This window comes from Scyliorhinus torazame, chromosome 2 (genome assembly GCF_047496885.1).
Source record: "Scyliorhinus torazame isolate Kashiwa2021f chromosome 2, sScyTor2.1, whole genome shotgun sequence".
NCBI classification, from domain to species: Eukaryota; Metazoa; Chordata; class Chondrichthyes; order Carcharhiniformes; family Scyliorhinidae; genus Scyliorhinus; species Scyliorhinus torazame.
The window spans coordinates 85395009-85421990 of NC_092708.1; the positions used below are offsets into that span (position 1 = coordinate 85395009).

A 26982-nucleotide genomic window follows, 5' to 3' on the forward strand; every position below is an offset into this window, starting at 1 on the left:
TCTCATAGAAACCTATAAAATACTAACAGGACTGGTCAGGGTAGATGCAGGAAAAATGTTCCCGATCGGGGATTGTCTAGAACCAGGGGTCACAGTCTGACGATACGGGGTAGACCATTTAGGACAGAGATGAGGAAAACGTTCTTCACCCAGAGAGTGATGTGTCTGTGGAATTCATTACCACAGGAAGTAGTTGAGTCCAAAACATTGTATGGTTTCAAGAAGCAGTTAGATATAGCACTTAGGGTGAAGGAGATCAAAGGATATGGGGGAAAGCGGGATTAGGCTATTGAATTGGATGATCAGCAATGATCATAATGAACGGCGGAGCCAGCTTGAAGGGCCAAAGGCCTCCACCTGCTCCTATTTTTTTCTATGTTTCTTTTCTATTTCTATGTTTCTATCAAACATGTTTTGACATAGAGAGGATTTCCCTGCTTAACAATTTCTTAGGGTTACTATGGCTAATCTTTAGAGTTTTTTAATAACAGTACCAAGTGTGTCTGCCACGACCTTTCTTCAAACTTAAAATCAATTACTTTTTCTTACATACCACTGCCCAACCAAACTGGTTAACAAGCAAGATTCTTAACCCCGTTTAATGATCACCAGATTGAGAAATTATTTCTGCCGGGTAAAAACCATACCAATAAAGTTAGCCTACAACTTTTGTAAGTAAATATAATACTAGATTGTTATGGTTCTGTAGAAAAACATGCACTAATTGTCTACGCTCAATGAACTAGCACTGATATAGATCTCATTAAATATCTAAAGTTACAAAACACATCCCTCTTTCTACTATATAATGCCAAGCATGTGTATAATTTAGCAAATAGACAAATTTAATGTTAGATAAATGTAAAGCATTGAATACTAAAAAAAAGTTGTAATGATACTACTATTAAAACTATTATTTAAAAATCTCAAATTACTTTACACTATAATTATTTTTCTTGAACATGCAGTGAGTACTATTAAGTAGGCAAATTCAGCAGTCAGTCTGCAGCCCAAATGTCTCACAGATGGTAGTGAGTGAGTGGGTTTTTCTGGATGCCATTGATTGAGAAAGGAATATCGGTTGGGACACCGTAGCACTCACAACCTAAATTTGAACATCACAGATCACTATTGCCACAAAACCACTGGGACAAGCAGAGAGGGTCTCATTTTAATATCCCCGCCAAAAGGCGGAATATCTGACAATGTACCTCTGAAATGAATATAACATTATGTCCCCAAACTTCGATACAAAGGAGAAAGTACTATCAATCAAGCCAAACTGGCACTAGATTAAATAAATGGTGATATCCCTCTCCCTGAATCAGAGTTGCAGGGGTTAAAACCTGACAAGCCATGCAGTTGCACCAGACCACAATAGAAACATTGAACCAGATGAACAGCAGCAGTTCAATAAGGCGACTCACCACCACGTTCTCAAGGGCAATTAGGGATGGGTAACAAATGTTGGTCTTGCCTGCAATCCCCACACCCATGAAATAATTTTAAAAATCATATTACCTTATTACATTGATCTTTGATTTGCTAAAATTGGTAAATGATCCATTACACTCCTAATTTGTGCCTTGTAGCTGGTGGACAAGCTTTGGGGGGGTCAGGAGGTGAGTTACTCTCCATAGGATCCCCAGCCTTTGACCTGCCCTGTTAGCCACCGTATTAATATGGCTAGATCCAGTTCAGTTTCCGATCAATGGTAACCCCAGGATGTTGATTGCGGCGGATTCAGTGATGGTAATGCCATTGAATGTCAAGGGACGGTGGTTAGATCCTTTCTTGTAGGAGATGGTCATTGCCTGGCACTTGTGTGGCGCAAATGTAATTTGCCACTTGTCAGCCCAAGCCTGGATATTGTCCAAGTCTTGCTACATTTGCACATAGACTGCTTCAGTATCTGAGGAGTCATGAATGATACTGAACATTGTGCAGTCATCTACAAACATCCCCACTTCTGTCCTTATGATGGAAAGGAAGTCATTGGTGAAGCAGCTGAAGATGGTTGGGCCGAGGACACTACCCTGACGAGCTCCTGCATTGATGTCCTGGAGTTGAGGTGATTGACCTCCAACCACCACAACTATCTTCCTTTGTGCCAGGGATGACTCCAACCCATGGAGCGTTGTCCCCCTGATTCCCATTGACTCCAGTTTAACCAGGGCTCCTTGATGCCATACTAGGTTAAGTGTTGCCTTGATGTCAAGGTCAGTCACTCTCACCTCACCTCTTACGTTCAGCTCTTTTGTCCATGTTTGAACAAAGACTGTAATGAGATCAGGGGTGAAATTCTCCGGAAACGGCACGATGTCCGCCGACTGGCGCCCAAAACGGCGCAAATCAGACGGGCATCGCGCCCCCCCAAAGGTGCGGAATGCTCTGCATCTTTGGGGGCCGAGCCCCAACCTTAAGGGGCTAGGTCGGCGCCGGACAAATTTCCGCCCCGCCAGCTGGCGGAAAAAGCCTTTGGTGCCCCGCCAGCTGGCGCGGAAATGACATCTCCGGGCGGCGCATGCGCGGGAGCGTCAGCGGCCGCTGACAGCTTCCCACGCATGCGCAGTGGAGGGAGTCTCTTCTGCCTCCGCTATGGTGGAGACCGTGGCGGAGGCGGAAGGGAAAGAGTCCCCCACGGCACAGGCCCGCCCGCGGATCGGTGGGCCCCGATCGCGGGCCAGGCCACCGTAGGGGCACCCCCTGGGGCCAGATCACCCCGCGCCCCCCCCAGGACCCCGGAGCCTGCCCGCGCCGCCTTGTCCCGCCGGTAAGGTAGGTGGTTTAATTTACGCCAGCGGGACAGGCATTTTAGCGGCGGGACTTCGGCCCATCCGGGCCGGAGAGTCGCGCGGGGGGGGGCCCGCCAACCGGCGCGGCGCGATTCCCGCCCCCGCCGAATCTCCGGTGCTGGAGACTTCGGCAATCGGCGGGCGTCGGATTCACGCCAGCCCCCGCCGATTCTCCGACCCGGCGGGAGGTCGGAGAATATCACCCCAGGATTGACCCTGGTGGAACCCAAACCTAGCGTCTGTGAGCATCTGTTATTGCTGAGTAAGTGCCGCTTGATAGCACAGTTAATGGCTCCTTCCATCACTTTGCTGATGATGGAGTAGACTGATGGGGCGGTCATTGGCTGGGTTGGATTTGTCCTGTTTCTTGTGTACAGAACACACCTAGGCAATTTTCCACATTGCCGGTAGATGCCAGTGTTGTAGCTGTACTGGAACTGCTTGGTTAGGGAGTGTGGCACGTTCTAGAACTCAAAACTTCAGTACTATTGCCGGAATATTGTCAGGGCCCGTGGCCTTTGCAGAATCCAGTGCCTTCAGCCATTTCTTGATACCACGTGGAGTAAATCGTATTGGCTGAAGACTGACATCTGTGATGCTGGGGACCTCTGGAGGAGACCGTGATGGATCATCCACTCAGCACTTCTGGCTGAAGATTGTTGCGAATGCCTCAGCCTTGTCTGATGCATAACATATATAGGATACTACTTCAAAACAGCAATTTTATGTTGCTGTATTATATATTGACAGTATTATTTCCAGGGACAAGGGAGAAGAGAAAGCAGAATCAATGGATGGCATTTGCAAGCTTTGGGAAGAAACTGTATCTTGAGCAACAGATAAAACTGTTCTGACGATTGATTCCAAAACAAAGGTTATGAGTTCAACTCTCAAAATAGCAAACTGTGAAGCTGAATTTAATAAATTTAGTAATTTGTGGGTTAGCGCCGGAAAATTACCATGAAAGTTAGGATATTTAAAGTTATCCACATCCCAGAAACAAATAAATAAATCATCTTTAAGATGATTCCTGAAGATAGCAGAAAGGACACTTTTCAGCGAGCACGGAATTCCTACAGTTATGTAGGGTTGGACCAATTGATGTCCTGCACTGTTGACCCTACCTGAGACTGGGAGAGGATCATGTTTACATCTCGGGTGCCAACAAACTGCAGTAGAAGTTTTGAAACCCTTTCGCCCTCTTTGGAAGAGGGATAATGGTAAAAAAAGAATAGAAAAAATATTTTCTTCACCAATCCACATCATTTCCCACTTTTATCCTCTTGAGCACATATCTCCTTCATCTCATTCAATTTATCAGCCTCTAACCTAATGTTCGGTTTCAGTGAGGCTGGGGAAATAGAAATCTGAAGTCCATGACCCTTACAGGACACAGTGCCCTTTTTTCTTGTAAATTAATAGTGCCCAATTCATTTTTTCCAAATAAGGGACAGTTTAGCATGGCCAATCCACCTACCCTGCACATAAGACCACAAGACCATAAGACATTGGAGCAGAATTAGGCCACTCGGCCCATCGAGTCTGCTCCGCCATTCAATCATGGCTGATATTTTCTCATCCCCATTCTCCTGCCTTCTCCCTATAACCCCTGATCCCCTTATTAATCGAGAACCTATCTATCACTGTCTTAAAGACACTCAATGAATTGGCCTCCACAGCCTTCTGCGGCAAAGAGTTCCACAGATTCACCACCCTCTGGCTGAAGAAATTCCTCCTCATCTCTGTTTTGAAGGATCGTCCCTTTAGTCTGAGATGGTGTCCTCTGCTTCTAGTTTTTCCTACAAGTGGAAACATCCTCTCCACATCCACTCTATCCAGGCCTCACAGTATCCTGTAAGTTTCAATAAGATCCCCCTTCATCCTTCTAAACTCCAACGAGTACAGACCCAGAGTCCTCAATCGTTCCTCATACGACAAGTTGTTCATTCCAGGGATCATTCTTGTGAACCTCCTCTGGACACTTTCTAAGACCAGCACATCCTTCCTTAGTTAAGGGGCACAAAACTGCTCACAATACTCCAAATGGCGTCTGACCAGAGCCTCATACAGCCTCAGAAGTACATCCCTGGTCTTGTATTCTAGCCCTCTTGACATGAATGCTAACATTGCATTTGCCTTCTTAACTGCCGACTGAACATCTTTTGGGTTGTGGGGGCAAAAGCCACGCAAACACGGGGAGAATGTGCAAACTCTACACTGACAGTGACCCAGAGCCGGATTGAACCTGGGATCTCGGTGCCATGGGACAGCAGTGCTAATCACTGCGCCACCGTGCTGCCACAAGACACAGTATCCTAATCCCAGTCGATTTCCAGGGCGCCCTAGCACACAGTTGCCGGAGTTACAATGAGTCTCAGGCAGAAGGGTTGAAAAGGTTTGCCCCCATCTTTGTTTGGAAAGATTAGTAGAAAATACATAGAAAGACTTGGCAAAGCTCTACATTGTATGCTCCTCCATTTTGAGAAAGTAAGTTACATAGTTTAGCAGCAAGGTTAAGTTGTGACAAAATCCTAATGTGTCTGTCAATAGTATTTGAATTCTTTAAGGTCTATGTGAATAAACAGGTAGCACTGTAACTGTTAAAGAAAAAATTAAATGCATATAGCACTTTTCAGGTTCTCAGGATTTCACAAAGGGCTTCACAGTCAGTAATTAACCTTTCAAATATAGTCCCTTACGTTGTAGACAGACATGGCAACCAGAAAAAGCAAATGAAATAAATTACCAAATAATTTATTTTTGGTGATGTCGGTTGAGAAATGAATGTTGACGAGAACAACTCTCTGCCGTTCAAAGAGAGTCTTTGTGCTTCTAATGCACGATCAATTACGATGAGACGAGAGTAGAATGTAATCGAGGCTTTATTACACAGAGTTGTGTGGCCTCCTACAGCAGCTTACGAAATGGCTGCTGTACAGAGAGCACACGCATTTGTACTCTGCCTACTGGGCAGAGCCAGCAGGCAGAGATCTGTACCTGTAGTACTGGGGCCTTACCGTAAAACCCACATATATACAGTATAATACATCAGTGGTGACTACCACATTCACCCCCTGTTAAAAATGAGTCCAGCGGGGGTGGTGGAGAACTATATACAGACAAGTTGCTTTTAAAAAATCACAGAGAATATTACAAATTTAGGCTGACCGGTGCCTTGATCTGTCGTCGAGAGCGCCGCAGTGCTGGTGGCGCCTCAGGCATCGGCTTGGTCTTCGGTGACTCTGGGAGTGTGTCGAAGTCCTCTTCATCCTCGGGTGGGATCAAGGGGAGGACGGATTCTCCTGGGGTGGAGGCTGCGGTGGGGTGTGCCGGGGGAGGAGAGGGTGGTGCCGGGGGGGGGGGGGACACCCAGCTGGTGCCAGGTCCCTGAGGGAGACTGTGTCTTGGCGGCCGTCGGGGTATGCTACGTAAGCGTACTGCGGGTTGGCGTGGAGTCGCTGTACCCTCTCAACCAACGGGTCCGCCTTGTGGAGTTGCATGTGTCCACGGAGGAGAACGGGTCCTGGAGCTGCCAGCCACGTTGGGAGCGAAACCCCGGAGGTGGACCTCCTGGGGTAGGCAAAGAGACGTTCATGGGGGGTTTCGTTAGTCGCGGTGCATAGTAGCAACCAAATGGACTGCAGTGCATCGGGGAGGACCTCCTGCCAGCGGGAGGCCGTGTGATTTCTGGACCATAGGGCCAGCTGGACGGCCCTCCAGAACGTCCCATTCTCCCGCTCCACCTGCCTGTTTCCCCTGGGGGTGTAGCTGGTCATCCTGCTCATGGCAATGCCCCTGTTGAGCAGGTACTGGTGCAGCTCATCTCTCATAAATGAAGATTCTCGGTCGCTGTGGACGTAGGCGGGGAAACCGAACAGAGCGAAGATGGTGTTGAGGGCTTTGATGACGGTGGCAGACGTCATGTCGGAGCATGGGACGGCAAAGGGGAATCGGGAATATTCGTCTACCACACTGAGAAAGTACGTGTTGCGGTCGGTGGAGGGGAGAGGCCCTTTGAAGTCCACGCTGAGGCGTTCAAAGTGGCGGGAGGCCTTCATCAGGCGCGCACGGTCTGGCTGGTAGAAGTGCGGTTTACACCCCGCGCAGACCTGGCAGTCTCTGGTGATAGCCCTGACATCCTCGATGGAGTAGGGCAGATTGCAGGCCTTAATGAAGTGGTAAAAACGGGTGACTCCTGGGTGACAGAGATTGTCGTGCATGGTCTGGAGTCAGTCCACTTGTGCGCTGGCACATGTGCCTCGGGATAGGGCATCGGGGGGCTCGTTGAGCTTACCGGGGCGATACAAAATCCCGCAATTGTAGGTGGAGAGCTCAATCCTCCACCTCAAGATTTTAGTGTTTTTTGATCTTGCCCCTCTGTGTCTTGTTAAACATGAAGACAACCGACCGTTGGTCAGTGAGGAGAGTGAATCTCCTGCCGGCCAGGTAATGCCTCCAATGCCGCACAGCTTCAACGATGGCTTGGGCCTCCTTTTCGACGGAGGAATGCCGAATTTTGGAGGCATGGAGGGTGCGGGAAAAGAATGCCATGGGCCTGCCTGCCTGGTTGAGGGCCGGCCAGAGCGATGCCTGATGCATCGCTCTCGACTTGGAAGGGGAGAGTCTCGTCAACCGCATGCATCGCGGCCTTGGCGATGTCGGCCTTGATACAGTCGAAGTCCTGGTGAGCCTAGGTCATCAGTGGGAAAATGGTGGATTGAATGAGTGTGTCAATAGTTTGGGACCCACTGGGCGTAATACGAAAATAAACCTAGGCATCGTTTTGAGGGCCTTGGTGCAGTGGGGGAGGGGGAGTTCCATGAGGGGGTGCATGGGATCAGAGTCGGGCCCCAGATCTCCGTTCTGGACCACATAGCCGAGGATGGCTAATCGGTTCGTGCTGAACATGCACTTCTCCTTGTTATATGTGAGGTTAAGGAGAATGGCGGTGTGGAGAAATTTGGAAAGGTTAGCGTTGTGGTCCTTCTGGTCGTGGCCGCAGATGGTGATGTTGTCCAGGTACTGGAAGCTGACCCGCAGTCCGTACCGGTCAACCATTCGGTCCATCTCCCGTTGGAAGACCGAGACCCCGTTGGTGATGCTAACCCTAACCCTAACCCTAAGAAAGTGGTAAAGGCGGCCGTCTGCCTCTAACGCAGTGTATGGGCGGTCCGCCTCGCGAATGGGGAGCTGGTGGTAGGCAGATTTCAGGTCCACTGTCGAGAAGACCCGGTATTGTGCAATCTGATTGGCCATTTCAGATATGTGTGGGAGGGGGTACGCGTCGAGCTGCGTGTACTGGTTGATGGTCTGACTGTAGTCAACGACCATCCTGTTTTTCTCCTCGGTTTTCACCACTACTACTTGGGCTCTCCAGGGGCTGTTGCTGGCCTCGATGATACCTTCCCACAACAGCCGAGGGACCTCAGATATGATGAAGGTCCTGTCCTGGGCGCTGTACCATCTGCTCCTGTTGGGACAGGTTTGCAATCTGTGGTGAGGTTTGCAAACAGGGAAGGTGGGTCGACCTTCAGGGTCGCGAGGCCACAAACGGTAAGGGAGGGTAAGGGCCCACCAAATTTCAGGGTTAGGCTCTGGAGGTTGCACTGGAAGTCCAGGCTGAGTAGCAAAGCAGCGCAGAGGTTGGGGAGGACAGAGAGGCGGAAGCCGCTGAACTCCACGCCCTGGACAGTGAGGGCGGCGATGCAGTTCCCCCAGATCGCCACGGAGTGGGATCCGGAGGCCAGGGAGATTGTCTTGTTAGCGGGGTGCACCATGAGGGAGCAGCGCCTTACCGTATCAGGGTGGATGAAGCTCTCCGTGCTCCCGGAGTCCAGAAGGCAGGAGATCTCGTGCCCGTCGACCTTCACCTTTGTCGAAGCGGTCACGAGGTTGTGCGGTTGACAGGCAGGAGTCCTGAGGCGGGTAAGATGGCGGCGCCCACGGGCCGCACGTGTCCTGGGGGAGGCAAGATGGCGGCGCCCATGGGCCGCACGTGTTGTGAGTAGAGCAAGATGGCGGCGCCCACGGGCCGCACGTGGGGGGTGCCGGGACAATAGGGGCGATTGAGCGGGCCTGGCACACTGCAGCAAAATGTCCCTTCTTGCCACAGGCCTTGCAGAGGGCGCTCCGCGCTGGGCAGCGCTGCCGGGGGTGTCCACCGAATTAGCATTTGGTTCCCCCGTGGTTGGTTGGCTGCTGCGCGGCACAGGCGTGGGGTTGGCTGGGGGCTGTCGCTGATGGGGTCCATGATGGAGTGGCCGTCGGCGGGGTCCACAATGCACGGGGGGGGGGGCCGCGCGGTCGGGGGTATAGGCCTGAACGTGGCGTGATGCGACCGTAAGCGAGAGCGCTAGTTTTATGGTCGCCGCGAGGTCAAGCATGGCCCCTTCTAAGAGGCGCTGGCGAATGTAGTCAGACCCTATGCCCGTAACGAACGTGTCTCTCATCAGTAGGTTCGAGTGTTCAGTGGCCAAAACAGCCTGGCAGTCACAGTCTCTCACTAGGGTGAGCACAGCACGCCAGAAATCTTCCACAGACTCACCGGGAAGTTGGTGTCGCGTGGATAGGAGATGCCTGGCGTAGGTTTTGTTGGTCCGCTGAGCGTAATTTTCCTTCAGTAGCGCTTTGGCTTCTGCGTAGGTCGGCGCGTCCTGGACGAGGGGAAAAATGTTGGAGCTCAGCCGCGTGTACAGAATCTGGAGCTTCTGTGCTTCTGGGATTGGGTCTGGTGACCCGATGTAAGCTTCAAAGCAAGCTAGCCAATGTTCGAAGGCTTTTTTGGCATTGTCTGCTTGAGGATGCAACTGCAGGCGATCCGGCTTGATGCGGAGGTCCATCTCTGAAAATTCTCGTCGCTTGATAGTGCATCAATTTATTACACAGAGATGTGTGGCATCCTACAGCAGCTGACGAAAATGGCTGCTGAACTGAGAGCACACATATTTATACTCCACCTACTGGGCGGAGCCAGCAGGCAGGGATCTACCCCAGTACCTGTAGTACACAGGCCTTACCGTAAAACCCATATATATACAATATAATACATCAGTGGTGACTACCACAGCTTCCAGTGGCGGCCATGGAATGAAAGGTCGCATATTTGGCTGCTCCCGCTCATGGTGGTCTTTTTGTGGCATTTACGCCGGATTGTTGCAGGAATTTTGTAAAGTAAAGTATAAGAGAGAACAGAAGGATTTATGGAACTGTGGCCCAGAAAAAATCAGAAAAGGAGGAACCAGAAGTTGGTGGCGAGTGAGGACCAGATATCTGATTTGATTTGATTTATTATTGTATTAGTATACAGTGAAAAGTATTGTTTCTTGCATGCTGTACAAACAATGCATACCGTTCATAGGGAAGGAAGGAGAGACTGCAGAATATAATGTTACAGTTACAGCAAGGTGTAGAGAAAAGATCAACTTAATACGAGGTAGGTCCATTCAAACGTTTGATGGCAGTAGGGAAGAAGCTGTTCTTGAGTTGGTAGGTACGTGACCTCAAACTTTGGTATCTTTTTCCTGACGGAAGAAGGTGGAAGAGAGTATGTCCGGGGCGCGTGGGGTCCTTAATTATGCTGGCTGCCTTTCTGAGGCAGCGGGAATTATAGATAGACTCAACGGATGGGAGGCTGGTTTGCATGATGGACTGGGCTACATTCATGACCTTTTGTAGTTTCCTGCGGTCTTGGGCAGAGCAGGCTTTATACCAAGCTGTGATACAACCAGAAAGAATGTTTTCTATGGCACATCTGTAGACGTTGGTGAGGGTCGTAGCTGACATGCCAAATTTCCTTAATCTTCTGAGAAAGTAGATTTGTTGGTGGGCTTTCTTAACTATAGTGTCGGCATGGGGGGACCAGGACAGGCTGTTGATGATCTGTACACCTAAAAACTTGAAGCTCTCAACCCTTTCTATTACGTTCCCAATGATGCAGAGAGGGGCATGTTCTCCCCTACTCTTCCTGAAGTCGATGACATTCTCCTTCATTTTGTTGACATCGAAGGAGAGATTATTGTTGTCGCACCAGTTCACTAGATTCTCTATCTCATTCCTGTACTCTGTCTCATCATTGTTTGAAATCCGACCCACTACTGTGGTGTCATCAGCAAATTTGAAAATCGAGTTGGAGGGGAATTTGGCCACACAGTCATAGGTGTGTAAGGAGTATGGTAGGGGGCTGAGGACACAGCCTTCTGGGGCACCGGTGTTGAGGATGATCGTGGAGGAGGTGTTGTTGCCTGTCTTTACTGATTGTGGCTTGTGGGTTAGAAAGTTCAGGATTCAGTCGCAGAGGGAGGAGCCGAGGCCAAAGCCTCGAATCTGGAAATGGCAGATGCGCAGGGTCCGGCCCCGTCAGCTCAGTGGTCAAAGGCCCAGTTGGTGAGCAGTCCACCTCGATGACAGCAGAGATTGGGATGCTGCAAGACCAGCAGAAGCGACTGCTGGAGAAAGTGGAAGACTTAGAGAACCGTTCTCGGAGGCAGAACATTCGGATCGTGGGTCTGCCAGAGGAAAGAGAAGGATCGGGCGCTGGTGCGTATGTGGGGAAGATGTTGGAGAAGCTGCTTGGAGAAAGTGCATTTGACTGACCGTTGGAGGTGGACCGGGCCCATAGGGCACTAATGCACAAGCCCTAGGGGGTGAGCCCCTGAGGGCGATGGTGGTACGACTGCATTGGTTCCTGGACAAGGAACGTATTATGAGGTGGTCCAGGCAGACGAGGCGGTGTATGTGGGAGGATGTTGAGATCTGTGTGTTCCAGGACCTGGGAGCAGAACTCGCAAAGAGGAGGGCGAGCTTTAATAAGGTCAAATCGGCCCTGTATAAGAAGGACATAAAGTTTGGTCTGCTGTACCTGACCTGCCTATGGGTGACCTATGAGGGCCGGGAACTGTACTTTGGCTCAGTGGAGGAAGCAGTACACTTTATGAAAGAGAATAAACTGATAGGAGAAGGAGGACCTTGAACTTTGACTGCAGGGGACCGAGCTATGCTTTGGAAAATTTTGAACTTTTAATTTGCGATGTTCTGACTTATTTCGAACGTTCTGTTTGTTTCTTTTCATTTTTTCGGTTCTGTTTGGGGTTAGGTTGGTATATAGTACTTTGTTAAGGGAGGATGGGTGGGCCTTTGTGCTCGGACCTTGGGAGATATTGTTTGCTTGTTTTTGCTTCTTGCCTTTGTTTTGATTGTTTGCACTAAGAGCGGGGGGCGGGGGGGGGAATCAGCGGGGGTTAAGATGCTAGGCGTCAGGGGCGGGAGCTGTCAGGCTAGCTAGGAGGGCTAGTTCGTGGAAGCAAAGTGGGGGATGAGCTGAAGACCGATGTAGGGGGTGGGGATGGGAGAGTGAGGGGAGGGGGGTTGGGTGGGCGGGGGGGGACTAGACTGCTGACGGGGAGGGGACTTTCAAGGTGGTGGAGGAGGAGGGTCTATGGCGGTAGTTGCCTGAGGGCGGGCCAGGAGAGTGGCCTAGGAGAGGTTATGGTTGATCGGCAGGGGAGAGGGGCAGGGTTCCCCTTGACTAGGCTGGTCACGTGGAACATTCGTGACTGAATGGGCCAGTCAAAAGGGCCCGTGTGTTCGCGCACTTGAGGCAACTGAAGGCGGGCGTAGCCATGTTGCAAGAGACACATCTGAAGGTGGGGAACCAGATTAGGTTGAGGAAGGGATTGGTTGGGCAAGTCTTCCATTCGGGATTGGACTTTAAAACAAGGTGGGTGGCAATCCTTGTCAATAAACGGGTGGACATTCGAGGTGGGGAAGATAGAGGTGGACCCGGGGGGTAGATATGTTATGGTTAGTGGGAAGTTAGAGGGAATGGCCATGATATTGGTGAATATATATGCCCCAAACTGGGATAATGTTGAGTTTGTTAGAAGGGTGGTCGGGAAGATCCCGGACCTGGATTCACATCGACTGATTATGGGGAGAGACTTTAACACGGTCTTGGATCCGAGGCTGGTCGAGTCCAGGGCTGGAAAGGTGTCAGCTGTGGCAAAGGATCTGCGGGGGTTCATGGAGAGCATGGGGGTGGGTGGATCCATGGAGGTTCAGGAGGCCAAGGAGTCAGGAGTTTTCGTTCTACTCCCGTGTGCATCAGGTGTGTTCCCGGATAGACTCCTGTGTGCTGCTGCTGAGGTGGTGGATACTGAATATTCAGCAATTGTGGTGCCAGACCACGCTTCACACTGGGTCGACCTGCAAGTCAACAAAGAAAAGACCCAGCGGCCGCAATGGAGGTTAAATGTAGGGCTGCTGGCAGAGGATGAGGTGTGCAAGCGCGTGAGGGAGGCTATTCGGGGATACATAAGGATCAATGACACGGGTGACTCGGCATGGGTGGTGTGGGAGGCACTGAAATTTACAGTAGATTATAAAAATCGGAACCCCCAGCCGGGGAGGAGGGGATGAAGCGATTCTTGGGGTGGAGGGGCTGGAGTTCCCGAAGATAGATGAGGAGTTAGTGGAATGCTGTTTGTATTTCAGTGTCTCCCAATCTTCATTCCTAAGGCATTTTTCAGGAAGATGAACACAACGATCTTGGGTTTTATATGGGCTGAGAAGACCCCAAGGGTGAAGAAGGTCCTTCTAGAATGGAGGCGCAGGGAGGGGGGCTTGGCCCTTCCGAACTTTATTAATTATTATTGGGCGGCTAATATATCGATGGTTAGGAAGTGGGTAGTGGTGGAGGGGTCGGTGTGGGAGCGAGTGGAGGTGGCATCTTGTAAACTGCACGAGTCTGGAGGCTCTGTTAACGGCACCTCTGCCGTTCTGGCTGGCTCGGTACTCCACAAGCCCAGTGGTAGTGGCTGCCCTGAGAGTGTGGGGGCAATGCAGGCAGCACGTGAGACTGGTGAGGGCGTCGGTGTGGTCACCGATCTGTGATAACCATGGACAGGGGCTTTAGGAGGTGGCAGCGGGCAGGGATCGAGAGATTTGGGGATCTCTTCATTGAGGAGGGTTTCCCAAGTCTGGAGAAGCTAGAGGAGGAGTTTGAGTTGCCGAGTGGGAACGGATTTCGGTACCTGCAGGAACGGGACTTTATCCGGAGGCAGTTTCCAGGCTTTCCTCTCCTCCTCCTAAGGGGACTACAGGATAAGCTGATGTCAAAAACAGGAGTTGGGAGGGTCTCGGAAATATATAAGGAATTGATGGAGTGGGAAGGCGTCCCAATCGGGGAGGTGAAGAGTGACGCACGATCAATTGAACAAAGACTAGAGTTGGATACAACTGAGGCTTTATTGCTCTAAGATGTGTGGCCTCCCACAGCAGCTGGTGAAATGGCTGCAGAATGGAGGACGTGCATATTTATACTCCGCCTACTGGGCGGAGCCAGCAGGTAGGGACTACCGGCGAACCTGTAGTACGGTCCCACCTTACATCACCTAATACAGGTGCAACAATGGTTTACCAGAAAGAGGAAGTGGGAGGACGAGTTGGGGGGGAGGGAGTTGGAAAAGGCCCTGAGGAGAGTCAATTCATCCTCGTCATGTGCCAGGCTTAGCCTGATCCAGTTCAAGGTCTTCCACAGTACTCATATGACTGTGGCCCGGATGAGCAGGTTTTTCGAGGAGGTGGAGGACAGATGTGGGCGGTGTGGGGGAAGCCCGGCGAATCATGTACATATGTTCTGGGTGTGTCCGAAGCTGAGGGGATTTTGGCAGGGATTCTCAGATGTCATGTCAGAGGTCCTGGATGGGAGGGTTACTCCGTGTCCAGAGATGCCAACATTTGGAGTGTCGGAAGATCCGGGAACCCAGGGGGGAGATAGGCTGACATTTTGGCATTTGCCTCCCTGGTGGCCCGAAGACGGATTTTGCTGGGATGGAGGGACTCGGAGGTTCCAAAGTCAGGAGTGTGGGTTAATGACTTGGCAGAGTTTCTCAGGCTAGCAAAGATTAAGTTTGCCTTAAGGGGTTCAATTCAGGGGTTCGCTCGGAGATGGCAGCCGTTCATCGACTTATTTAAGGAAAACTGACCGTCAGCAGAAGAGGGGGGGTGGGGGGGATGGAAAAGGGAGGCATGGCAGTGAAGAATACGGGTAGGGAATCTCATGTATGGGTAGCCAGGAGGTAGGGCGGGGGGATGATGGGTATGTTACTGTGAGGTTGTTGCGTGTGTCAGACCGCTCGGTTGTTTCGAGTGTTTGTTAAAATGTTAAAATTACAAATGCTTCAATAAAATGTTTTTTTTTAAAAGACAGTCTTTGGTTCGTTTATATTTTCTGAACAGGTGATAAGGCCTCAGCTTGACATATCATCTGACTCTTCATTTGGTGCTACAGAATTTGAGTATTGCTGAAAAAAGACGCATAGAACCATAGACTTTACAGTGCAGAAGAAGGCTATTCGACCCATTGAGTCTGCACCGGCCCATGGAAAGAGCACCCTACCTAAGCCCATAGCGCCACCCTATCCCCACACTCCACCCTATCCCCGTAACCCCACCTAATCTTTTTCGACACTAAGGGCAATTTACCATGGCCAATCCACCTAACCTGCACACCTTTGGACTCTGGGAGGAAACTGGAGCGCCCGGAGGAAACTCACGCAGACACGGGGAGAACGTGCAGACTCCGCACAGACAGTGACCCAAGCCGGGAATCAAACCTGTGACCCTGGAGATGTGAAGCAACTGTGCTAACCACTGTGCTACTGCTGCATGTCGCAACTTTACCTCTTATACTCATAAGACACTTGACAAGAATGCCGAGATATGTGGAAAACAATTTATACAGTACGAGAAGAAAATGCTGATTGATTGGCAAGTTGGCTCTGATTGTTAGAAGCATTGACATGGAGAATGCACCAGGTGACTGACAGCTAACTGCCAAGCATTGTTTGACATATTACCTGAAAGAAGGCACCTCTGACAATATTGTACTCCCCCAGTACAACACAGACGTATAAACATAGATCACTGGGTAGAGTTTCCACTTTGCCCCCAACTGGAAAATTTTGCATATTATGCACTTAAAATTACATTTCAAGTTCCTGCTAAAATGTATTTGTACAAGCACGCATGTAACATCTTCACTCAACCAGTGCAACCTGCCAGTAGAAGAGTGCAATTGGCTCTTTTTCTCTTTCCATTAAAAAGTTTTCTTTGATGTATTTGAGAAAATTACATTGTTTTGAAATGAAAGAATCTGAAAATGTCCCTATCATTGTCTGTGTTCCTAGAAAAATGAGTACTAAAATAGTAATTACCAGAATCTCAAAATGTTGAAATGGGGGTGGCGATCAGTAATGTGCCAGATTTGGGTAATGAATCTTTGAACCAGCTTAAAAGGTCATGGAAAACATAAATGTGAGTGGTTTAGGCTAATTTATGTTAGTGCTGGATTGAAGGATTCCACCCAGATAGTATAACAAGCAGAAATTTGACACGCAAACCCTTTGGTACCAGATTAAGATTTGAACCCACAATCTTATACTTAGAGGTACAAACGCTAGCACCAACAAAGCTAACACTAGAGACAGATTAGGGCGAGATTTGCAGACTTTGAGTGCAATTCTCCGGAAAATGTGGTAGCAAGCGGTAATTGCCGCAAACTTCCTGGTGCTCGGTCCAGCGAGGCCGGCAACGGGATTCAACATTAATTGGTCCACTTAACGAGGCCTCATGGGCTTCTCATCGCAAATGAAGGCTCGCCAGCTTATTCACCAGGCCGCGCTCTCCACCCCCAACTAACAAGTTCGAGCAGCACTTAAGCTGCACTTGCTCAGCCAGCTCGCAACAATGACGCCCAGGAGACCAGCCCCAAGATTCGGAGGTCCTGACCTGGGGAGGCTGCTGTGGCCAGGAGGGATGTCCTGTTCCCCCGAGGGTCCTGGAGAGTCAGCCACAAGGAAGCCAGTGGTGGTGGCAGCTGTTAGCTCGGGGTGTATGACCAGGAGGACTTGCCTTCAGTGCCAAAAAAAGGTCAACGGCCTACACCGGGCAGCACGAGTGAGTAGACACCAATGCCACCCCCCCTGTCTTCCACCCTCTCACAGACCGTCATTTTGTTCTTTTCCTCCCTCCCCCTTCACTTGCTAAAAGGCAATTACATTTCTAACTTAATCTCCTTCTGATGAAAGATCACTGATCTCAAACATTGGGGTAAAGTTTTCGACCCCGCCTGCCGTGGAATCGTTGCGGGTGGGATAGAAAATTTGATGGACCATTTAAAGGTCAGCTGGCCTTGGACAAGAATTTCCCGTCTCGGGACAGATGTGACCAGAAAACCTCGCCCATTAACTGCTTCTGTCTGCACAGTTGGTACCTGACCTAGTTGAGTATTTCCAGTAATTTTCTGTTTTTATTTTGGTACGCACCTCTTGGAAATAATTCCTATTGTTACGCTGTGCAACATGGACTTGGAAAAGGTAATAAATAAAAAATGATTACATAGATAAAGGAACATAATAATAATTAGGGCCACTGAATTTCACAGAAAATGAATAAATCGCGAAATAGAATTAAAAGTCCTAAAATACTTGTCATAAGCTTGAACTTTTACTCATTCAATTACTGTACACGAATGGGTCTCACAATTCATTTGCCTTACATGGTATAATGTCAGTTTATTATAAAAGTCACTTTTACTGACTCACTGTGAGCAAGACCACAGAAGAATGAAGTATATACATTTTCAGGTTTTTTCTCCTAATATCACTGATCAATGCACTAAATGTATAGGATGAAAGGAATCTCATTTTTTTTTAGTTAAATCTGAAAATGTACAAGTGCTTTCCTGTCCTCAGACTTCCACTACCACTCAACAATTAGATTCTGCACTCAAGCTGTGTTTACTTACAACAATTTATTGCTTTAAAATGACTGGCCAACTTAAACACGGTTCCAGATGAGCAAAAGAGTATCTTGTGTTACATAAAATATCACTCCCGTCAGTTATGTGGATAGACAGGAAAGGCTGGGCTATTCTTCTTAGAGAAGATTAAGAGGGCATTTGATAGAGATGTTCAAATTTATGAGAGGTTTGGACAGAATAGATGGAGAACAATGCTCCTATTAGTGGATTGGTCAAGAATCAGAGGATACCAATTTATGGCAATTGGCTAAAGGAACAACAGTGAGATGAGGAAAAACACTTTTACACATCACGTGGTTAGGACCTGGAAAGGACTTCCTGAAAGTGTACTGGGGGCAGGTTCAATAAAAGCCTTCAAAACAAAATTTGATAATTGACGAAACAGAAAATTAAATTGGGCGGCACGGTAGCACAATGGTTAGCACAGTTGCTTCACAGCTCCAGGGTCCCAGGTTCAATTCCTGACTTGGGTCACTGTCTGTGAGGAGTCTGCACGTTCTCCCTGTGTCTGCGTGGTTTTCTTCCGGGTGCTCCGGTTTCCTCCAACAGTCCAAAGATGTGCAGGTTAGGTGAATTGGTCATCTAAATTGCCTTTAGAGTCCAAAAAGAAAGGTTAGGTGGGGTTACTGGGTTACCAAATATGTGCAGGTTAGATGAATTGGCCATGCTAAATTGCCCTCAGTGTCCAAAAAAGGTTAGGTGGGGTTACTGGGTTACGGGACAGGGTGGAGGTGTGGGTTTAAGGGCCGTTGCAGACTCGATGGGCCGAATGGCCTCCTTCTGCAGTGTAAATTCTATGAAATTGCAGGGCTTGTGGGAAAACTGGGAAATGGAATGAGGTGAACTGCTTGTGCAGAGTGTCATAAGATGAAGGTGCAGAAATAGGCCATTCGGCCATTGAATCTGCTCCGCCATTCAATGAGGTCATGACTGAACTGAAATGATAATCCTCAACTCCACTTTCCCACCAAGTCCCCATAACTGTTGATTTTCTTATTGATTAAAAATCCGTCTAGCACAATAAGGTTGCCTCTCATTCTTCTGAACTCCAATGAGTACAGGCCCAACCTACTCAACCTCTCTTCATAAGAAAAAGCCTCCATACCCAGGATCAACCTAATTAACCTTCTCTGGTCTGCCTCCATTGCCAGTACATATTTCCTTAGTTAAGGGGACCAGGTGTTATCACAGGTATGATGGGCTGACTGGCCTACTTCTGTAACCATTTGGTAAGTATATGATTTTAAAACAGCAATTCATCTTACCTATTATGAACAAAATCATAGCAGAATCGGCTGCTATGTTCAATAAACTTCCATATAAAGATAACGAGGAAGATGTTCAGGTTTTAATCTTGCTATGAGGGGTGGGGCGGTGGTTGGAGAGGCCGAGGCTGGAGTGGGGGTAGTGGGACATAGGCCAAGGTTGGAGGTGGCGTGGGAGGGTTAGCGCCGTGGGGGCCCAAGTGAAATCTTGAGCCGGATTCTCTGGTCGCCGACGCCAAAATCGCGTTTGGCAAACGGCCGGAGAATCCACGTTTACGACCAAATCGGGGGTGGCGCCCCTTTCACGATGCTCCACCCCCTCCAAAGCAGCGTACTCCAGGAGTACGCTGCGCCACGTACCGACGGCCTCAGGACATTGCCTGAGGACCCCCCTCTCCCCCCCCACCCCCACCCCGATGCTTCGCCCCCGACCGGCTGAGTTCCCGATGGGACGGGTCTCTCATGGTCTCATCCTTCGGGAACTCATCATGGCGGCTGCAGACTCAGTTCAGCACTGCCACAGTCAGGGGAGGGCCGATCCGCATGCAGGCGGGGGACATTATTAGGGGCTGGGGACACTATGGGGGGGGGTAGTCCGGGGCGCATAAGCCGGCCGAAGGGGGGAAATATTTAGCGGGCCGGATCCGCGAGCGGCCTCCGCCATGAAGCATAGCGTGACTGCTGCAGGTCGCCGCCATGCGCACGCGTGACCACGAACCCAACAATTCTCTGGGGCATATCGGCAGCTAGAGCCAGGTGCTCTACGCTGCTAGCCCCCAGCAAAACAGGCAATCGGTGGCTGTTTTGCGCCAGTTATCCTGGCGTAAAACGCCACCGTTCCCACGCCGGCATGGGGACATAGCCCCAGAATTGGAGAATGCAGCCCCTTGTGTGTAAGAGAGAGATATCTGTGTGTGTGTGTGTAAGAGACGAGTGTGTGTGCAAGAGATGTGTGTGTGTGTGTGTAGGAAGTCTGTGTGTGTGAAAGAAGTGTGTGTGTGAGAGGGGTGAAGTTGTGTGCGTGCGCCTGTCTGAAATGAGAATTCAGCTCTCCAGCAGCACTCCCAGTGTTAAATGAATTGTGAGCAAAATATCACATCACTCCTCCCATTAAAAATGCAAAAAAGGTAAGACTTGGAAGCATTTGATGAATAAGATAACTTTTTACTTATAATATATGTATGCATATAAGAAATTTGATTGCTCCTCCTTCCACAAACATTTGAACCTTCCACCAACGATGAACAGTGGCAGCTGTGTGTACCATCTACAAGATGCACTACAATAACTCGACAAGGTTCCTTAGACAGCACCTTCCAAACCCACGACTGCTACGATATAGGACAAGAACAGCAGATTCCTGTGAACTTCACCACCTGAAGGTTCCCCTTCAAGTTACTCACCACCCTGACTTGGAAATATATCGCCATTCCTTCACTGTCACTGGGGCAACATCCTGGAACTCCCTCCCTAACAGCACAGTGGGTGTACCTACACCTCAGGGACTGTAGCAGTTCAAGGTGCCTGCTCATCACCATCTTCTGAAGGGCCTAGCCAGCGATGCCCACATCCCGTAATTATTTTTTTTTAAATGAAAAGTATTTTATAAATTTGTTTTTGTATGTTTGTACCGATTGCGGCACAATAGCACAGTGGTTGGCACTGTTGTTTCACAGCGCCAGGGACCCGCGTTCGATTCCCGGCTTGGGTCACTGTCTGTGTGAAGTCTGCATGGTCTCCCCGTGTCTGCGTGGGTTTCCTTCGGATACTCCGGTTTCCTCCCACAAGTCCAAAAGATGGTGTTAGGTGAATTGGACATTTTGGATTCTCCCTCTGTGTGCCCGAACAGGCGCTGGAGTGTGGCGACTAGGGGCTTTTCACAGAAACTTAATTGCAATGTTAATGTAAGCCTACTTGTGACACTAGTAAATATTATTATTATAAGATGTTTTTGGTGGTTTAATTCTTCACTGGAGGTTCCATCACTACTCTTGGGAGGTCAAAGGGCGGCATGGTAGCATAGTGGTTTGCACAATTGTTTCACAGCTCCAGGGTCCCAGATTCGATTACCAGCTTGGGTAACTGTCTGTGCGGAGTTTGCACGTTCTCCTCGTGTCTGCATGGGTTTCGTCCAGGTGCTCCGGTTTCCTCCCACAGTCCAAAGATGTGCAGGTCAGGTGGATTGGCCATACTAAATTGCCCTTAGTATCCAAAAAGGTTAGATGGGGTTACTGGGTTACGGGGAGGAGTGGAGTGGGCTTAGGTAGGGTGGAGGAGTAGGCTTAGGTAGGGGTCCCTTTCCAATAACAGGTGCAGACTCGATGGGCCGAATGGCCACCTTCTGCACTGTAAATTCTATGATTCTATGACTCTATGAATGTGGTTCAGTGGCTGGAAAGGTTTGGGAAACCCTGCCATTGAACATTAATTTGGAGGCTTGAAACCATATAACAATTAGGAATTTCAGCTTTCCACTTCACAGTTGACAATATAACCCTGGTATCTTTGAATTATGTAGCACAGCTGAAAGTTGAGTGAAAATTTGATGTTGAGGGTCAAAAATGGAGAATATTGCAAAGCTGTCAATTTTTGTACCATAGCCCTCTATGATCAGCAGGAGTTGTGCACTAAAGTCTGTACTTTTCCCTTTAATATTTGCTTTTATACACACATCATTGTGTGTGTCTGTGTATGTGTGTGTGTGAAACCATCACCCACCCTATATGCATTTCTGAGGTTTAGCTTGGATTATCTGAAAGAAATCTGTGTGATGATGCATGGGCCACTGTATATTCAGGTACAAAACACAGATCAGTTTGTGTGATAAAACCGTATCTTAAATCAATGATGACCAGATTTTGAAAGTTAAAGTTACACCTGGCCCTGATCATTAGAGTGTCTAACTATTCTTCAGTCAATCCATATTTTATCACGATCTTTAGGCAAATATTTTTGGCACTGTCAATTAATTCTGTGTTCCTTAAAGATGAACATAGTACATTACAGCGCAGTACAGGCCCTTCAGCCCTCGATGTTGCGCCGACCTGTGAAACCACTCTGAAGCCCTTCTACACTATTCCCTTACCGTCCATATGTCTATCCAATGACCATTTGAATGTCCTTAGTGTTGGCGAGTCCACTACTGTTGCAGGCAGGGCATTCCACGCCCTTACTACTCTCTGAGTAAAGAACCTACCTCTGATATCTATCTCTTATAGTCTTATATCTATCTCCCCTCAATTTAAAGCTATGTCCCCTATGTCACCATCCGATGAAAAAGGCTCTCACTGTCCATCCTATCCAATCCACTGATCACCTTGTATGTCTTAATTAAGTCACCTCTTAACCTTCTTCTAACGAAAACAGCCTCAAATCCCTCAGCCTTTCCTCATAAGATCTTCCCTCCATATCAGGCAACATTCTGGTAAATCTCCTCTGCACCCTTTCCAATGCTTCCAAATCCTTCCTATAATGCGGCGACCAGAATTGCACGTAATACTCCAACTGCGGCCGCACTAGAATTTTGTACAGCTGCAACATGACCTCATGGCTCCAAAACTCAACCCCTCCACCAGTAAAAGCTAACATACCGTATGCCTTCTTAACAACCCTCTCAACCTGGGTGGCAACTTTCAGGGACCCATGTACATGGACACCGAGATCTCTCTGGTCATCCACACTGCCAAGAATCTTACCATTAGCCCAGTACTCTGTCTTCCTGTTATTCCTTCCAAAATGAATCACCTCACACTTTTCTGCATTAAACTCCATTTGCCACCTCTCAGCCCAGCGCTGCAGTTTATCTATGTCCCTCTGTAACTTGTAACATCCTTCCGCACTGTCCACAACTCCACCGACTTTAGTGTCATCTGCAAATTTACTCACCCATCCTCCAGGTCATTTATAAAAATGACAAACAGCAGTGGCCCCAAAACAGATCCTTGTGGTACACCACTAGTAACTGGACTCCAATCTGAACATTTCCCATCAACCACCACCCTTTGTCTTCTTCCAGCTAGCCAATTTCTGATCCAAACTGCTAAATCACCCTGAATCCCATGCCTCTGTATTTTCTGCAGTAGCCTACTGTGGGGAACGTTATCAAACGCTTTACTAAAATCCATATACACCACATCAACTGCTTTACCCTCATCCACCTGTTTGGTCATCTTCTCAAAGAACTCAATAAGGTTTGTGAGGCACAACCTACCCTTCACAAAACCGTGTTGACTATCTCTAATCAAATTATTCCTTTCCAGATGATTATACATCCTATCTGTATAAACCTTTCCAAGAGTTTGCCCACAACAGAAGTAAGGCTCACTGGTCTATTGTCTCTACTCCCCTTCTTGAACAAGGGGACAACATTTTACCAGATGCTCAGGTAAAAGCTGGACTAATTCACACATTGCAGTTGTTGTTACTCAAGACTTACTTTTTCATAAAACCTTTTTGCATTCATCCATTTAAATCCATTAATTTATAACCCTTAAAACGACAAATTATCACTCCAAAGGTGTCCCCCTCCCAGGAACAAAAGGCCTGAGCAGATACTTTCCAACTGCTCTCAAGTGCTCTTCCTTGTACCAAAGCTAAAATTTAAAACGGTTATTGCCCCCACACGGGTTGACCGTTGAGTCAGATTCTGCATGCTTATTGGAAAGAACATTAACCCAGCGTTTCACAAAAACGCATGCTGAAACAGAATTTCTGCTTTTCAAGCAGCTGGAGTATAATTAGTTACTTGATTTGCTCTAAGGAGATTAGACTGGGCACGGAAAGAGATTACAGTTACAGCACTTTTTGAGCAGCGCACAGCAATGTACCAGCGAGTAGAGCCTGAGACACACAGTGCGCTCGAGACAACTTCCAACACTTCCCCCGGGACAACAAAGAGACGCGGGGGTCGCACTGTACTACACGGTGGCTGAAGAAAAGTGAAGGATGAATTTGACAACACTGTACAAGGAAAGGAAGGCACCTGGGAGGCAGCTTAACAGCACAAGTCCAATTAACAGATTCGCTGTGTCTGCTGGTCACATGCGCACCCGTGTTACCTAGCAACAAGACAACTCACTAAAAGTTCGCCAGGAGGAATTTCAAATCTTTAGCTGTGTGGGGCTTTGTGCAAGGAAGAAAATATCGGTTTACTGAGTCATATTGTGGGGAAATACAGTAACACCTATCACCTGATGCATGGTTCATCTTGTGGAAAGGACACGCAATGCATCTTTTTTTATTTTTGCCCACAAAACTGCTTTAGATGCAGGAAAAATAGTGAACTTCTGTTGAACGGATTGCGGTTTATTGTGAATAGCGGAATTTAGCCAAACGGTTTCCATCAAGATGCATGACTTTTACCTGGTACTTTGCGCTGGTATCTTTATCCATTTTGCTTTTCAGATCCTATTTTGTAGGTTTGTAAGGGTAAGTAAGTGTAAAATTGTAAGAGCTATTCATGTTAAGTGCTAACTAAATTGTTGTTTTATTGCCCACTGAGACGTCGTTTTTACTTTAAAAACACCACTTTCTGGTTAAGTGTCTCCCAGAGTATTCTAAAATAGATGATACGTAATATTTCCTAAATATCAGAAACAATACTCTCAACTATATGATAAGTAATGTTAAGAGTTTCCATAAAAAACTGAATGTACATTTCCTCTCAGTAATCCGTTGAGCAAAGTTACACACATTATTCAGTTCAATAGAATAAATATTACAGTAACGGTTTGTTGTACTCCAAAAATAAAAAAAACTTTCCAAACTTGTGCACCTTCTTACCTTCTGAGCTGCATTGAACTATCAGCAAAGTTCCCAGCAGAAAGAGTGAGGGTGTCTGGCGGCGCATGCTGGAGCCCTGCGCTTGCACTCCTCACCAGCTCCTGCTCCAGCTGGCTTTGTAAGGAAAGGTTGTGGAACCTGGTTGATGTAGGGTTCAATCTGTCTCCCACCCACCCACCAACCCCCTCTCCTGATGCTAGCTGGGAAAAGGCGTGTTCGAAAGTCGGGGCATTGCCTTTGCACTGAAACCGTTCAGCGCTAAACCTCTGCGCACCAAGGCCCTGGAAGCAGCATAACGCAGAGCCGGGCTCCCCTAGCAGGGAGGTGTCTGCCAGTCCTGCTGAACCGTTATTAGCACAGCATTTAACAAACAAAACCTTAGGACAACAGACTGGCATGGCCAGCTTGAGAAATCTTCATTCCAACTTTCTAACTGGGACAGTTTGGCTCAATTTTCTTCGAATTTTGAATTGAAGATGCTTAATTCTGCAACATTAAGTAGGTTATGAAATAAGTTGGAAAGATTTTTATACAGCTGTTTTCTCTAAGTACGTCCCCCTTCTCCCTTAGGTGTCCGTTTGCTGTGGTATTGGTTACGTTATTTCCCCCAGATTGATAACTCGATCTTTTATCTGTACTGAATTCAAATGGTGCATGTTTCTATTTTACATTGTTTTGGTCAGCTGGATATATGCCAGTAATGCAGTGTTTGTTGGTAGTGTGTGTGTGTCTGCTTTACAATTCTGACAGTTGCAAAGCCTATCTGTTAGTTATCGCAAGAGACATAGCACATTGATTTGCCCGGTGTAGTGATGCAGGGGACTGTGTCTGCTATTCATGATCAGGGCGGCTCGGTGTTGGTACGGCACAGCACCGGGGTCAAGCCTTGGCGCTGCAGTGCAGCACGAGGGGCAGCTCAGCATATTCAATGAGCTTCCTGACACATCCCCACCACAAAGAGCAACCCACCCCACACCCTCCATCACCAGCAGCGCTCCTGTCTCCACCCCCACCACCGCCTCTCCAACACAACACATAGTCATCACTTAGTTTATCAAAATGGACAACTTTTTTTTAACAAGTCCTTCAACTCCCATTAAGCTCTGCTTTCTTTTCTTGCCCTTTTGTTTTACTGTTGCCAACTTGATGAAATTCTTGTCGTGGTTTCACAGCGAGTGTCAGGCTGACCAAATGTAACCAGCTGCGTTTCTTTATGAGGGCGGTGATAAAGCGGCTAATCCCAGTGCTGCCCCGGGAAGAGGGAACCAAAGGATAACGCCAAATGTGATTTGAAATAGTAATAACAAAAATGTGCACATTCTTTGCCAGAGAGGCTTGCACAAAGGAAGACACGTTGAATTGCACGGATCAATTTGCAGATGACCAGTTTTAAAGGTTGTTTTCCGCCATATACATATATATATATTTTTTTAAGGTCTGACGAACCCCGCTGACAAGACTCGTGCTGGCCCAGTTCCAACAACTTGCCCATTCACATGTTTAATGCATTTAAAATCCACCCGGATACTCAGTGTGCTAGTTTTCGTGCTCCACAGAGAAAACGACGATAATGCGAGTGAACATACTCAACACACATTTCAAAATAAATTGTTTTAAATCCAGACGTGCGGGACAGGGAACTGTGCCGCGATAGTGTAGCCGAAATTATCGCCGAACTGCCAGGCAAAGCTTTCCGCGCACCCGGCGAGGGATGAGGGTTGTATTATCATCCGCCCTGAGGTCTAGTTGACAAAAGCCTTTTGCTCTATTGTGCGTCTCTGAAATTAATGTGCCTCTTTCTGTTGTGTAACTATGTACATTATGCCAAACGTTCCTTTGAAGTAAATTATATGCTTTAAAAGAATTGAAGATGAATGGTGACCTATATGTTTGCTCGCCATAATGGAATGCTACTGTATAAGTTGGAAGGCAAATTATTCATTTTGAGTTAGGAATTCAGACAGTACCCATTCAATTCAAAGGATAAATCAAAACACCGTTATCTCTTAGTCTGTAGTGATTTGCAAATGAAATGACACTTTCTCCAGCTATTTCTTGGCAAGCTTACCCACTTTACTACCTTCCTCGTGTAATTGCAAATACTTACATGAAACCAATACATTAAAGGCTGTGATAGGACAAAGTTAAATTTTGATAGTCTTCGGACACAGTTCGTGTTAGTAGATTTATAAAAGGAGTGAGTCATTAATTCAGGGGTGCGGAACAGTAATCCTGGGCAGTCTCCAGGTCCTACCCTCCATAAAGGTGGTCATTCAGAATTCTGCTGCCTTGTGCCCGAACGAGCAGTAAATCTCACTCACCC

At 48.1% G+C, this 26982-nt stretch overlaps 2 protein-coding genes across 4 annotated transcripts in view; one reads left to right on the top strand and one right to left on the bottom strand.

Moving 5' to 3' along the window:
• The window catches only part of LOC140389267 (low-density lipoprotein receptor-related protein 2-like), a 533746-nt gene extending 508935 nt beyond the window's left edge, over positions 1-24811 (bottom strand). For both annotated transcript variants that reach the window (XM_072473460.1, XM_072473452.1), the window contains exon 1: positions 24660-24811. In XM_072473460.1, coding sequence (XP_072329561.1) covers positions 24660-24726 — 67 coding nt within the window. In that variant the 5' untranslated portion in view covers positions 24727-24811. The remainder of the gene's footprint in view (positions 1-24659) is intronic.
• LOC140389294 (coiled-coil domain-containing protein 89) overlaps positions 23982-26982 on the top strand; it is a 106370-nt gene continuing 103369 nt past the window's right edge. Inside the window, exon 1 of one of the 2 annotated variants that reach the window (XM_072473476.1) lies at positions 23982-24305. In XM_072473476.1, the coding sequence (XP_072329577.1) occupies positions 24225-24305 (81 nt within the window). In that variant the 5' untranslated portion in view covers positions 23982-24224. The remainder of the gene's footprint in view (positions 24306-26982) is intronic. The other variant, XM_072473478.1, reaches the window with a different exon arrangement.